Source organism: Saccopteryx bilineata, chromosome 6, assembly GCF_036850765.1.
Source record: "Saccopteryx bilineata isolate mSacBil1 chromosome 6, mSacBil1_pri_phased_curated, whole genome shotgun sequence".
NCBI lineage: Eukaryota > Metazoa > Chordata > Mammalia > Chiroptera > Emballonuridae > Saccopteryx > Saccopteryx bilineata.
Window position 1 is genome coordinate 153,470,168 of NC_089495.1, and position 14,482 is coordinate 153,484,649.

At 44.0% G+C, this 14,482-nt stretch overlaps 1 protein-coding gene across 3 annotated transcripts in view; it reads left to right on the forward strand.

Annotated features, from left to right (window-relative positions):
• The window catches only part of MILR1 (mast cell immunoglobulin like receptor 1), a 32,553-nt gene that overhangs the window by 10,539 nt on the left and 7,532 nt on the right, over positions 1 to 14,482 (forward strand). For all 3 annotated transcript variants that reach the window (XM_066235908.1, XM_066235906.1, XM_066235907.1), the window contains exon 2: positions 7,493 to 7,762. In XM_066235908.1, the coding sequence (XP_066092005.1) occupies positions 7,493 to 7,762 (270 nt within the window). The remainder of the gene's footprint in view (positions 1 to 7,492; positions 7,763 to 14,482) is intronic.

Here is a 14,482-nt window from a genome sequence, read left to right on the forward strand (position 1 = left end):
CCTATCTAATGATGTTAATGGGGTATTGAAATCTCCTACTATTATAGTATTGCTGTTGATCTCGCCCTTTAAGTCTATCAAAGTCTGCTTTATATAGTTAGGTGCTCCTATATTAGGTGCGTAGATATTTATAATGGTTATATCTTCCTTTTGTATTGCTCCCTTTATCATTATGTAGTGACCTTCTTTATCTCTAACTATGGTCTTTGTTCTAAAGTCCATTTTGTCTGATATAAGTATTGCTACCCCAGCTTTTTTTTCATTTCCATTTGCATGAAATATTTTTTTCCATCCTTTTATCTTCAGTCTGTGTGCATCTTTTGATTTAAGGTGTGTCTCTTGTAGACAGCATATGTATGGGTCCTGTTTTCTTATGCACGCAGCTACCCTATGTCTCTTGATCGGATCATTTAATCCATTAACATTTAAGGTTATTACTGATATGTAATTGTTTATTGCCATTTTTTTTCTTTAAAACTTTTTCTCTTTTGCTATATTCTTTTTTTTCCTTTGATCTGTTTACAACAGGTCCCTTAGCATTTCTTGCAGCCTTGGTTTGGTTGTAGTGAAATCCTTCAGTTTTTTTTTGTCTGTAAAGCTTTTTATTTCTCCTTCAATTTTAAATGATAGCCTTGCTGGATAAAGTAGTCTTGGTTGTAGGTTCTTGTTCTGCATTACTTTGAATATTTCTTGTCATTCCCTTCTGGCCTCAAGTGTTTCTGTTGAGAAGTCAGAAGTCATCCTTATGGGGGCTCCTTTGTAGGTGATTGTCTTTTTTTCTCTAGCAGCTTTTAATATTTTCTCTTTATCTTTTAGCTTTGGTAATTTAATTATGATGTGTCTTGGTGTTGGTTTCTTTGGATTTCTCCTTAATGGAGTTCTCTGTGCTTCCTGAACATGTGAAATATTTTCCTGCCTTAATTGGGGAAAGTTTTCCGCTATAATATGTTTGAACAAAGTCTCTATCCCTTGTTCTTTCTCTTCTTCTTCAGGAACCCCTATGATGCGGATGTTATTTCTCTTCATGTTGTCACAGAGCTCTCTTAGAGTTTCCTCAGACTTTTTGAGTCTCTTTTCCTTTCTCTTCTCTGCTTCCATGCCTTTATTTATTGTGTCCTCTAACTCACTGATTCGATTCTCTGCTTCATCCATCCTGCTTTTAATTCCTTCCATTGTATTCTTTATTTCAGATATTGTATTTGTCATTTCTGTCTGATTCGTTTTTATTATTTCAATGTCCTTTTTTATATTTGTTATCTCTTTATTTAGGTTTTCGTAGTGGCCATCTATGGTGGTTCTAATATCTTTGAGCATCCTAACAATTGTTATTTTAAACTCTGCATCTGGTAATTTGGTTATATCTGATTCACTTAGGTCCTTTTCTGGGGATTTCTCTTGGTTTATTTGTGTTGTATTTCTCTGCCTCCGCATTTTCTCTTCACGAGAGTGGCTGTGATCACGTGCTCGGGTGCACAAGGGTTGGTGGCCTTGGCCTTTGCCCCGCCCCCGTGTGTGATGTTATGCTCGGTCCTGAGGGCACTGGCGAGCACCTTTGCTCAGCTGCGGGTCTCCGCCTGTTTCCGAGCTTTCGCCCTGCCTTTGCAGGATGATCCCACTCAAGGAACAGCTGCTAGCCTTGGCTCTACCACCAGGAAAGGCTGCGTGCCCAAGCTCAGCTTCGTAGCGGAACTCTGCCTCTTCTGGGCTTTTGGCTCCACCCCCGCGGGAGGAGCCTGCTACCAAGTCAGACCGCAAGCCTGGGTTGCACAGGCGGGGCAGGGATGTGCTCCTCTGCCCTTGCTCCGGGGCTGGTTTCTACCCTTTCTGGGTTTCCCGCCCTTCTCCCGGAGGCTGGATTACAGGCTGCCGGCAGCTGAGTTTAGCCGCTTTTGCATGCCCCCTTCTCCCTAGCCGGGCAAGATTGAGCTCACACCTGAGCCCACTGGTGGCCAGCCGGCTTCTGCCCCTGCCAGCAGAACCGCGCTTTTGTCTCCCGCTGCCGCCCGCTCTCCGGTGCGCCCTCAGCCGTGTGGGTGGGGGCGTTGCAGCTCGGACCCTAAGACTCACTACCGTAGACCCGAAAGCTCCCTCCTTCTATGCGACTCTGCTCTGAATGCCGCGGGGGAGCTTGTTTGGCTGCTCTCCTGCTTCCCTTTGCTGGTATTGCTGTTTCCGGGGGAAATATTCACTTCAGCTTTGGGGAGTGACTCGTCTCAGGGGTTAGGGTGGCTATCTCCCAAAAATGTTTCTCCCTATGCCTCCTAGATTGCACTCTCTTCCTGTTACTGTGGTTCTCTCCCCTCTCCCTCCGTCTCCAGGAGCCCCGGGTGAGTGTGAGAGAGATGTTCTGCGTGGTCCCTTTAAGAAGGATCCTGGGTCTGAGAAATCAGACTCTCTCACAAACAGTATCCTGACTTGTTTCCAGCTAAATACTGTCCTTATGCTTCTTCTGGGCTCTGGGGCTGCAGGCTGGGGCTTTGTTCCTGGGGCTCAGGGCCCTTTCCCCTCTGCTAAACTCACTTCCCGCCACGCGAGTCTCTCCCTGCTGCCGTTCGCTCCGAGAAGCTGGGCAGCCCTCTCCGCGTTTCCGCTTTTCCTACCAGTCTCTGGGTGGCTTCTTCAGCGTTCCTGGGTTGAAGAGTCCTTTTAGTTTAGTCCAAAGTTGGTTTTTCCAGTTGATAGTTCATAAAATTTGTTTGTAATCCACATTGGTTCTGGGAGGTAGATGCTGGTACGTTCGCCTACTCCAGCGCCATCTTGTCTCCGGAAAGGTTTATAGCTTTAAAAAGACATCAGAAACATATCAGCTAATTACAACAGGCCATTCTGAACTCTAAAAAAAAAAAAAGAAGAATCAGAAAATTGCGGAAATTTGAGCACTTACTAGATAAGTGATGACTTTTTAAAAATACTGTTGCCTGACCAGGCAGGGGATAGAGCATTGGCCTGGGACACAGAGGACCCAGATTCGAAACCCCAAGGTCTCCGGCTTGAGCACAGGGTCACTGGCTTGAGAGTGGGATCATAGACATGACCCCATGGTCGCTGGCCTGAAGCCCAAGGTCACTGGCTTGAGCCTAAAGTCTCTGGCTTGAGCAAGGGGTCACTTGCTCTGCTGTAGCCCCCCAGTCAAGGCACACATGAGAAAGGAATCAATGAATAACTAAGGTGCCACAACAAAGAATTGATGCTTCTCATCTCTCCCTTCCTGTCTGTCCCCATCTGTCCCTCTCTCTGGCTCAGTCACACACAAAATATATAGTTAATTCTTAGTCGTGATAATGGTAATTGTTATGTTTACAAAGAGTCTTTCTCTTTTAGAGATATAAACTACCAATGCCCTCCAGCCAAAGATCACCAGGAATGCACATGTAGTTGAACCAAGTTAGGTTTGGGAGAAAATATATAAATCATGAGATGTCACACAGGTGTTATGATGAGATCTGTGTTAGGAGATCTGGCAGAAGATTCAAAGGCTCTGCTCTGGATTGGATCCTATTAGGAAGTGGAAATGATGATATGATTGTATATCTTAATAATTCTTACCTAAAAGACAAAAAAAAAAGCAAGCAAAAGCTGTGACTGTTAAAACAGCAGCAATCACTCTTATCAGTCAGGTTAGGGCAGCGGTCGGGAACCTTTTTGGCTGAGAGAGCCATGAACACCACATATTTTAAAACATAATTCCATGAGAGCCAGACAATATGTTTAACACTGAATACAAGTAAATGTGTGCATTTTATGTAAGACCGACACTTTTTTTTTTTTTTTCTGAAGCTGGAAATGGGGAGAGACAGTCAGACAGACTCCCGCATGCGCCCGACCGGGATCCACCCGGCACGCCCACCAGGGGCGATGCTCTGCCCACCAGGGGGCGATGCTCTGCTCCTCCGGGGTGTCGCTCTGTTGCGACCAGAGCCACTCTAGCGCCTGGGGCAGAGGCCAAGGAGCCATCCCCAGCGCCTGGGCCATCTTTGCTCTAATGGAGCCTCAGCTGCGGGAGGGGAAGAGAGAGACAGAGAGGAAGGAGAGGGGGAGGGGTGGAGAAGCAGATGGGCGCTTCTCCTGTGTGCCCTGGACAGGAATCGAACCCGGGACTTCTGCACGCCAGGCCGACGCTCTACCACTGAGCCAACCGGCCAGGGCTAACACTTTTAAAATACAATAAGTCTCTGAATTCTTTTTAATAACGTTGTTATGTTGTTGCTAACCAATGATGAATAAAGTACTTCTTAGCATTAATGCGACTTCTGGTGCTGCATGGTTTTACTGATGGCTTTGTAGTCTGGTTGATATGTGGTAAGGTTAAGCTTCATGCAGGCGTTGAGACTTCCATCCATTAAATGTGATCGTAGGTTGGTCTTAACGTTCTTTAGATGTGAGAAAGACTGCTCACATGTATACGTAGAGCCAAACATTGTCAGTACAGCAATACTCACATGCTGCAGTGTTTGGTATATGATAGGAAGCGCATTCCAAGTTTTGACAATCAGTTTGTCCGCAGGTTGAAGTTTTTTTATTTCTCCCCACTTGTGTTTGCTCACCAACTCTGTTTGCTGTCATGCAAGTCTTTCCAAATCTTCATTCAGTGACTTGAACTTATTCACCCACATGTCTGAGGTCTTCAGGTCAGCAGCTTGTAGCTCAAAATCTCTGATGGAGACACCGGGGATGTTAACTCAGGTCAGCGCTGTCCACTGCACACTCGTATGGATGGGTGATGAACTTAAAAAGACAAGTGAGCTCATGAAATTCTCCAAAGTGCACTTTGAATGACTGCAGGAGATTCGATGTGAAGCCTGCTAGCTGCTGGAGATCAAGATGTTGAGCAGGGTCACTTGTTGTGCATGCATCTTTAAACTCTCCCAGTTTTTCAAAGTATAGTAAACGACCTGTTTCAATGTCAGTGATGAAGAGTTCCAGGTTGTTTTCAAATGCAAACACTGCTTGTTGAAGGGATAAGACTGTATTTCCAACACCTTGCATTTTCACATTGAGCTGGTTCAGATGTTCAGTCATGTCCACGCGATAGTAGAACTTCAGGAGCCACTCAGTGTTAGCTAAATCAGTATACTTGACGTTTTGCATTTCAAGAAAAGTCCATATTTTGCTCAGACAAGCCGCGAAATGGCTGAGCACCTTCCCTCTTGACAACCAACGCATATTGCTGTGCAAAAACAGACTGGGATAACTATTCCCAACTTCATCCAGCTGTATTTTAACTGGCGATCATTTAAAGCTTGGGCAACAATAAAGTTGACCACCTGAATGACCAGCGACATCACCTCACCAAGCTGCTCGCCATGCATCTAAGCACAAAGTGCCTCCTGATGTAGGATGCAGTGAAAACTTAGGATGGGTCTCTTTTCATGTTCAAGAAGAAGCACTACAAATCCTGTTTTTCCCTACCATGCACGGAGCACCATCAGTACACACTGAAATAAGTTTATCCATCGGTAGATTGTTTTCTTTAGTGAACTCAGTGAAAGACTTGAATAAATCCTCCCCTCTTGTTGTCTCTTTCATAGGCAAAACAGCAAGACTTTCCTCACATAGTGTGTCACCAACAGCATACCTTGCAATTACACTGAACTGGGATAAATGGCTTACATCTGTTGACTCATCCAAAGCGAGAGAAAAGAATGGTGCTGCATTTATGTCCTTCACTTGTGTTGCCTCAATTTGATTTGCCATCATGATGGTACGATCGTCAACAGTTCTTGCTGACAGAGGCATGTCTTTCATTCGTTTGATTATCTTGTCTTTATCCGAAAAGTCCTCAAAAAGTTCATTGGCAACATCAAGCATGAATGTTTTGGCATACTCCCCATCTGTGAATGGCTTTTTTGTTTCTCACAATTGCTAAAGCACCAGCAAAGCTGCCCGAATTCCAGTCACCTTGTTGGGTCCAAACATGGAGTTGCTGCTGATTAGCTTGCACTCTGCACAGTAGCTCTTGACATGCTTTCTTCCTGCTGTCCCCCGCTAGATATTTCGATGCAAATGTAGTATGGCGTGTGTTGAAGTGCTGCTTTATATTTGACCGTTTTGTCGATGCAATTTTATCATTGCATATTAGACACACTGCAGAACCTACTCTCTCCACATAGGTGAATTCCTCTGTCCATTCCTGCTGAAAAGTACGATACTCCTCATCTTTTTTTCTTTTCATCTTCTTCATCAAAAGGGTTTCTGCAATTAGCTAGCTGACTACTTGATTAAAAGGAGTGAAGTTTACTTCCTGACCTCACAACAACCTGTGTACATTACACATTATCAAATAAAAATTTGGTGTTGTCCTGGAGGACAGCTGTGATTGGCTCCAGCCACCAGCAACCATGAACATGAGCGGTAGAAAATGAATGGATTGTAATGAGAATGTTTTATATTTTTAACATTATTATTTTTTTTATTAAAGATTTGTCTGCAAGCCAGATGCAGCCATCAAAAGAGCCACATCTGGCTCGTGAGCCATAGGTTCCTGACCCCTGGATTAGGGGGATGTTTAGCCATTTTTGTGCATTGGACAGTGGTCGTGTCTTTATCTATGTCCAGACAGGGTTATGAAGTCATCTTGTTTGGTCCTGATCCCACATGGTCACAGAGTGGTCTTGTCTGGTGTTGGTGTTCTAGCTGTGACAGCTCAGTTCTTAGCCAGGCCAGTTCCCACCTGTCAGGGGCGGCTTTTCTCTTTATCAATACTGAAATTTATGGAAGAAATAACATGCGGTCAGAGGTTTGCTTTAAAATAATGGAAAGGGGTGGTGGGCAGATGAATCAGGATGGACCATGAGTTGATCATTGTTGAAGTTGGGTGAAAGGCCCATGGGAAATCATTATATTCTTTTCTCTACTATTATTTTCAGAGTTCTTATTTTCCAAAATAAAACATTTAAAATAAATAATGGACAAAACAAGACATAACGTTTGGTCATAGAACCTGGAACTTTAGTATTCTAAGTCAGCATAGTCAGTCTTTGTGGGGGGTTTTTGTTGTTTTGTTTTGTTTTTAATGTGCCTTGACTACGGGCCTTCAGCAGACCGAGTAACCCCTTGCTTGAGCCAGCGACATTGGGCTCAAGCTGGTGAGCTTTTGCTCAAACCAGATGAGCCCTCACTCAAGCTGGCGACCTTGGGGTCTCGAACCTGGGTCTTCCACATCCCAGTCCGATGCTCTATCCACTGCACCACCGCCTGGTCAGCACATAGTCAGTCTTTAGAGAGTGTCTGCTTCATGCTCTCACTGGCCCAAAAGATAGCAAGCACAAAAGAGCTTGCTTGTCAGGGCCACCATCTCTTGTGGGAGGGGCCTCTGTGAGGCTTCCTCACACACTGGTCAGCCTGGCTGGGGAGGCAAAAAACACCCCCTTTGGAAAGTTCACCAAGAACACTGTCTCCACTACCTTGACTCACAAAATGTGGCAAGAAGACCACTCAGTTATTACCAAGGAATGTTAACAAAAACTTTCTCTTGTGTTACTTTGTTTTCCAGAATCCACTTCTCCAAGTTTGGACACAAAGACAAATGTAGTCATGAAGGGACAAAATGTATCACTAATGTGTTCAACCCAGAACAAATCACTACAAATCATCTATTCTTTGTTTCGGAGACTGAATCTCATAGGAACCCAGAAGAGCAAAGGTGAACCTGTGATTTTTAACCTAAGCATCTCAGAAGTACATGATTTGGGGCCCTACAAATGCAAAGCCCAATTTTCCAACAATAGTAAATACAGTCATGAGTTCAACTTCATATTTGTTGGTAAGTAAAGCACTTGTTCCTTAGGGTCCTATGATTTGTGACTCTTTGTATTTTATTTCTCCTTCCTTCCTTCCTTCCTTCCTTCCTTCCTTCCTTCCTTCCTTCCTTCCTTCCTTCCTCTTTCTCTCTCTCCCTCCCTCCTTTCCTTCCTTCCTTCCTCCCTTCCTTCCTTCCTTCCTTCCTTCCTTCCTTCCTTCCTTCCTTCCTTCTTTCTTCCTTTCTTTCTTTCTTCTTTTGAGAAGAGAGATAGAGAAGTATCAACTTGTTCCACTTTGCTGTGCACCCACTGATGTTCCTCATACGTGCCCTGACACCCTGACCGGGGCTTGAACCAGCAACCTCAGGTCCAGCCAGCACCCTTGGGATCAAGCTGGCAACCCCAGGATTGAGTTGGCAACCTCAGCTCTGTGGGACAACACTCTATCCACTGTGCTACTGGCCGAGGTCTGTAGGACCCTTTTCCATTCTACCATGGGCTCGCTGTTCCCCTTTAAGTACTCACTGTAGAGCCTGGAAAGTACATCACTGAGATCTTTATTAATTTTATTTCACTTTCTCTTCCAAAGGCATTTGGCTACTTTAGATAATAATAGGCTGACTGCCTAAGACAAAACATCTCAGAACAACCATTTGGAAAATTGTTGAAACCTTTCCTAGATGCTTTACTCGAGGATTCCCGATACGTAGGCAAAAATGACTTTTTCTCTGAAGAGTCAAGTAAGGAGTCTTAAAATCAGTGTTGGACCTTGTGAACAGTGTCTTCAAAGCTTGAGGCTTTGCCCACCCCTCCCCTTTGTAGTGAACATCTGCCAGGTGTCCCATTAGCCAGGCTTCTTCCTGCCCAACCGCATCTCATTACTGCTATATTTTCCCTCCCGGCTTCCCACCCTAAGCCTCTCACAACCTAGCCCTGATGGGCTCTCTACGAAGGTGACCTTGGTAATGAACTCCTGATAGAGATAGATACTTTCCTGAAGAATGCTCATGTGACTACAGTTGCCAATTTCTGTGCCAGGCTTAGCAGATACCTTGGGCTCTAGATTAGAAACAACCATCTTTGAACAACTTTGAACACAAACTGCATAGAAGCCATACTTATAAAAGAAATGTTAAGAAGCAGGAAACCCTTGAAAACATGGTCCTCAGATGCCATGGGTAATGTGAAGGCAGAACCCTAGCTAATAATATTCTCTGGTAGTCAGACTCCTGTGGGAGCCAGCAGCCTGGCAAAGGCGTCCCCCATTATCAGAAACTAGTGTTTTCATGAAGCCTTTTGTTAAGCCAAAATGGCATAAAGCAAAAAAGCAATTACCGTTAATTTATTATGGAAAAATTTTGAGTGTTCCCAGACTCCCTAAGTAACCTACCAAATCATACCAAACACTATTATGTCCAGTTTTATCCTAAGTATAATACTACCCTTACAAACTCCCTTAGGCTTTCTGACAGGACACATCCTGCTCACAATGCACAGAATAAATCAAGATGAAGCGCAGACACTCACAGATACAGCTCGCAGCCCCGGCGGCTTGAGGCTGAGATGCTGCTGAGTGTATTTCCTGGGGAAGGAACTTGGCAAGGCCACTCTCAAGGCTTGCGGTTCTCGAAGCCTCTTACAGCTCGCTGCAAAATAAATGCTGCACGCTATTTTTCTTTCGCCTTTTTTTTTTTGTAAAAGCAAATATCATAGAAAACGGGAACTAAAGTAGGCCTTTCATAAAGCAAAGTGGCATAATATGAATTTTTGAAGAGTAGGGGGAGACCTGTACTGCAGAAAGAGTAGTGAAATGGATGTCGGGGGACCTGTGTACTTCCTATGCAACTTTGGATATTCCATTTGGATATACCGAAGATCAGTGTTTTTCAACCACTGTTCCACAGGCTGGTCCACCAGAAATTTCGAGGTTGTGTGTGAAAGAGTTAACCACCCTGATGTTGTATGAAGATTATAGACCCAATGATCCTAGTCAAATTCAGGTTGATTTCTGCCTTAGTGTCCCCGAAATAGTTCTTCTGATTTCACTGGTCCCCAAGTGTAAAAAGCTTGAAAACCACTGCATGTCTTCCGTCCTCAGTTATGGAAATATGAGTTGAGAAGCTAGGCAGCATGACCCAAACATTGTTTGGTTTTAACTCTGGAAGGGAATCTCAGTCCACAGTGGACAGAATGGGGTGAGGAGGGGAGGCACTTATTTGGGAGGGAGAGCATTTGATTGCTCATCAAATCACAGAATTTTTTTTGTGTGTGTGACAGAGACAGAGAGAGAGACAGAGAAAGGAACAGAGGGGGACAGACAGACAGGAAGGGAGAGATAAGAAGCATCAATTCTTCGTTGCAGCTCTTTGTTGCAGCACCTTAGTTGTTCATTGATTGCTTTCTCATATGTGCCTTGACCGGGGGCTACAGCAGACTGAGTGACCCCTTGCTCAAGCTGGTGACTTTCCGCTTATGCCAGCGACCTTGGGCTTCAAGTCAATGACCTTTGGGCTCAAGCCAGCAACCATGGGGCATGTCTATGATCCCATGCTCAAGCCAGCGACCTGCGCTCAAGCTGGTGAGCCCATGCTCAAGCCGGATGAGCCCACGCTCAAGCCAGTGACCTCAGGGTCTGGAACCTGGTTCCTCAGCATCCCAGTCCGACCCTCTGTCCACTGCGCCACTGCCTGGTCAGGCAAATCACAGAGGTTTGACGTGAGAAAACATGGAAGGATCCACCACTAGTGTGAGTTTCCACCCTTTGAATAATAGGAGCCTACACTTCTATAATGAATATACTTAGTTCTAGCTGATTTATAAATTTGATGGCTGATGCCTTAAATCAACTGGTTAAAAAAACTCAAGTCTTCATTTCCTGACTTTGTCCCACAGATATGTATAAAATTTTCCACCATTCTACCTTCCAAGTAAATGCACAAGTTTCTTGCCATTTATTATAATAATTTTACTGTTCTATAGAACTGTTTTATAGTAAAACTATATTGTCTTCACTTAGGTCAGATTAATAGGTATCTACTGAGTGCCTATCCTGTGTAATTGTCCTGTGTGCTGCTGGAGTTTTAATGATGTCTAAGAGATGTCATCTTGTCCCCAGCCCCGTCAGGGATATGAGTACTGAACATAAATGCATTATTCATTGATTCACTCATCAAATATTTATTGATATCCCAGATGTGCCAACCTCTGGATATCCATTTGTTTCTGCCCTGATGGAGCTTACAGTCTAGTGGGGGACACACAAAACCAAAGTAGTCAAATAAATTCATAATCGCAAACTGTGTTGTTACAAAGAGAATGAACCCAGCACCATGACGGAGAGAAGCAGGAGGGATCTACAGAGGGTCGTTAAGGAGGGTCTCTCAAAGGAGATGATATTTAAATAGAGCCCTGAAACATGAGAAGTAATTAGCTAAGTGAAGAGGCAGAGAAGAGAGGCACTAGTTAAGAGACAATGGCCTGTGCAGGGGCTCTAACTTGGGAAAGAATTTGGCTGTTTGGGAAGGCCAGTATGCCTGGAGGTCAGATGAGAGGAGTGTGGTTCCAGGTTAGACTAGAGAGGGAGGGGGGCCAAGTTAGGCAAGGCCAGTGACCCATTCATCATCTTGGAAGCTAATCCAATCTAGGTGGATCAGGGTCAGAATGGATCATATTTGGGAGTGGACAGAAAGCTCTTGCAGTCACCCGGGAGACAAACAGTGGGGATGGACAGAGGTGGATGGACTCAAAACATATTTTGGAAGAAGGAAAAACAGGACTTTCTAGAAGATTAGATTTGGAATGACAGATAGTGAAGGTGAGGAATAAATCAGGAATGACTTCCAGATAGCTAATGCGATCAGCTGATGAGGATGGGCAAAAATGAAATAATGGGGCTACAGAACATTGTTAGATGGTTGGAAGATTTTATACATATCTGTGGGATCAATTCATCTTGCATTGGTTATGCAAGATGAATAAGTTAGAGAGATTTTGTTGTACAACATTTTGCATACAGTTAACAATACTGTGCACTTAAAGTTTTGTTAAGAACGTAGTAGATCTCGCCCTGGTCAGTTGGCTCAGTGATAGAGCGTCGGCCCAGCGTGTGGAAGTCCTGGTTCGATTCCCGGCCAGGGCACACAGGAGAAGCGCTCATCTGCTTCTCCACCCTTCCCTTTCTCTTTCCTCTCTATTTCTCTCTTCCTCTCCCACAGCCAAAGCTCCATTGGAGCAAATTTGGCCCGGGCACTGAAGACGGCTCCATGGCCTCCGCCTCAGGCACTACAGTGGCTCTGGCTGCAATGGAGCAACACCTCAGAAGGGCAGAGCATTGATCCCAGAGCATCGACCCCTGGTGGGCATGCCGGGTGGATCCCTGTCAGGCACATGTGGGAGTCTGTCTGTCTCCCCACTTCTCACTTCAGAAATATACAAAAAAAAAAAAAAAGAAAGGTAGATCTCATGTGAACTGTTTTTACCACAATAAAAAGAATGAATGCATGAATACATTTTTTTAAAGAATAGGATTTTAATGTTTATCTACCTACTGGTTGATTCATTAACTAGCAGATTAGCTAGAATTTAGTTTTGGTTTGTTTTTTGTTGTTTTTTTTACAGAGACAGAGAGAGGGATAGACAGGGACGGAGAGATGAGAAGCATCAATCATTAGTTTTTCGTTGCACATTGCGACACCTTAGTTGTTCATTGATTGCTTTCTCATATGTGCCTTGACTGCAGGCCTTCAGCAAACCGAGTAACCCCTTGCTCGAGCCGGCAACCTTGGGTCCAAGCTGGTGAGGTTTTGCTCAAACCAGATGAGCCCGTGCTCAAGGTGGCGACCTCGGTCCTGGGTCCTCTGCATCCCAGTCTGATGTGCAACCACCTATCAGGCAGTTTTGTTTTTTTTAATTGAATTTATTTGGGTGACATTGGTTAATAAAGTGATGTAGATTTCAGGTGTACAATTCTCTAACACATCATCTGTATATCGTATTTTGTGTTTACCGCCCCAAGTCAAGTCTCCCTCCATCACCATTTACTCCCATTTACCTTCTTATACCTCCCTCCACCCCCCCTTTCCCTTTGGTAATCACCATACTGTTGCCTATGACTTTCTGTTTGTTTATTTTTTATTTTTTTCTTAATCCCTTCATCTTTTTAACCCAGCCTCCTAACCCCCATCCCTCTAACAGCTGGCAGTCTGTTCTCTGTATCAGTGAGACTCTTTCTATTTTGTTTGTTTATTATATTTATTAGATTCCATATATAAGTGAAATCATATGGTACTTGTCTTTCTCTGACTGACGTATAATGCTCTTCAGGTCCATCCATGCTATTGCAAAGGGTAAGGTTGCCTTCTTTTTTACAGCCAAGTAGTATTCCACTGTGTAAACGTACCACAGCCTTTTTATCCACTCATCTACTGATGGGCACTTGGGCTGCTTCTAAATCTTGGCTATTGTAAATAATGCCACAATGAACATAGGGGTGTATTATTCTTTTAAATTAGTGTTTTGGTTTCATTGGCTAAATTCCTAGAAGTGGAATCACTGGGTCATAAGGCAGTTCCATTTGTAACTTTTTGGAATAATGCCATACTGCTTCCCACAGTGCATTTCAGTTTCTAACAGGTTATGTTTGAAGTGACCATGAGTCACTTTATGAAATAAAATCATGAAAGAAAAGGAAGAAAAAATAATACAAGGATGAGACCAAAAGCTAGAGGAGAAGGAGGAGGGAACACTCTGTCTGGAGGATTTAGGAAAGGTCTTACAAGGAAGGTGGCAACTGAATGACCCTTAAAGGACTTCTTGAAAAATTTAAATATAATTGTTTTATTGAAGAGTAGCAACTCTCTTAGCCTGATCACTGGGATGCTGTAAAGCCCTTTACTAGTCCTGCTACAAACTCTCAGGAAAGTTTTCATCTTTCCAATCATTGTAGATATCAGCCCTTGCTCCATTTTGAATCATTTCATCTCAGAGAGGAGTCCATGCTCTCAGATGTCTCATAAATGTTTCAACTCCTCCTTCCTGAAAATTATAGGAGGTAGATTTTAGTTTCAAAGGACAAGCATCATATTGGTGCTATTCCCAAACAAAGCAGCTGCTCTCTGAGGCTACCAACACTGGGTGCCACTCTGTCGCAAATGCTGGGATTCCTCCTCAGAGAAGGGGTGAGGCAAGGAGACTCTACATTATTTTCTTTGATTTTAATTATACTTTGGTCCTGTGCCAAATTGATATTGTAAAAAGAAAACCATCTACTTAGAAATTGGTTTTGGGCCTGACCAGGCGGTGGCACAGTGGATAGAGCGTCGAACTGGGATGCCGAGGACCCAGGTTCAAGACTCCGAGGTTGTCAGCTTGAGCGCAGGCTCATCTGGTTTGAGCAAAAGCTCACCAGTTTGGACCTAAGGTTGCTGGCTCGAGCAAGGAGTTAGTCTGCTGAAGGCCCGCGGTCAAGGCACATATGAGAGAGCAATCAATGAACAACTAAGGTGTTGCAATGTGCAACGAAAAACTAATGATTGATGCTTCTCATCTCTCCGTTCCTATCTGTCTGTCCCTGTCTATCCCTCTCTCTGACTCTCTCTCTGTCTCTGTAAAAAAAAAAAAAAAAAAAAAAAAAAAAATTGGTTTGGCTCTGACGTTTACTAGCTTGTGACCTTTGGGTAAGTTTCTTAACTTCTCTGAATCACAGTTGGCTCATCTGGAGAAGGGCACGCAATGAATACTCAACA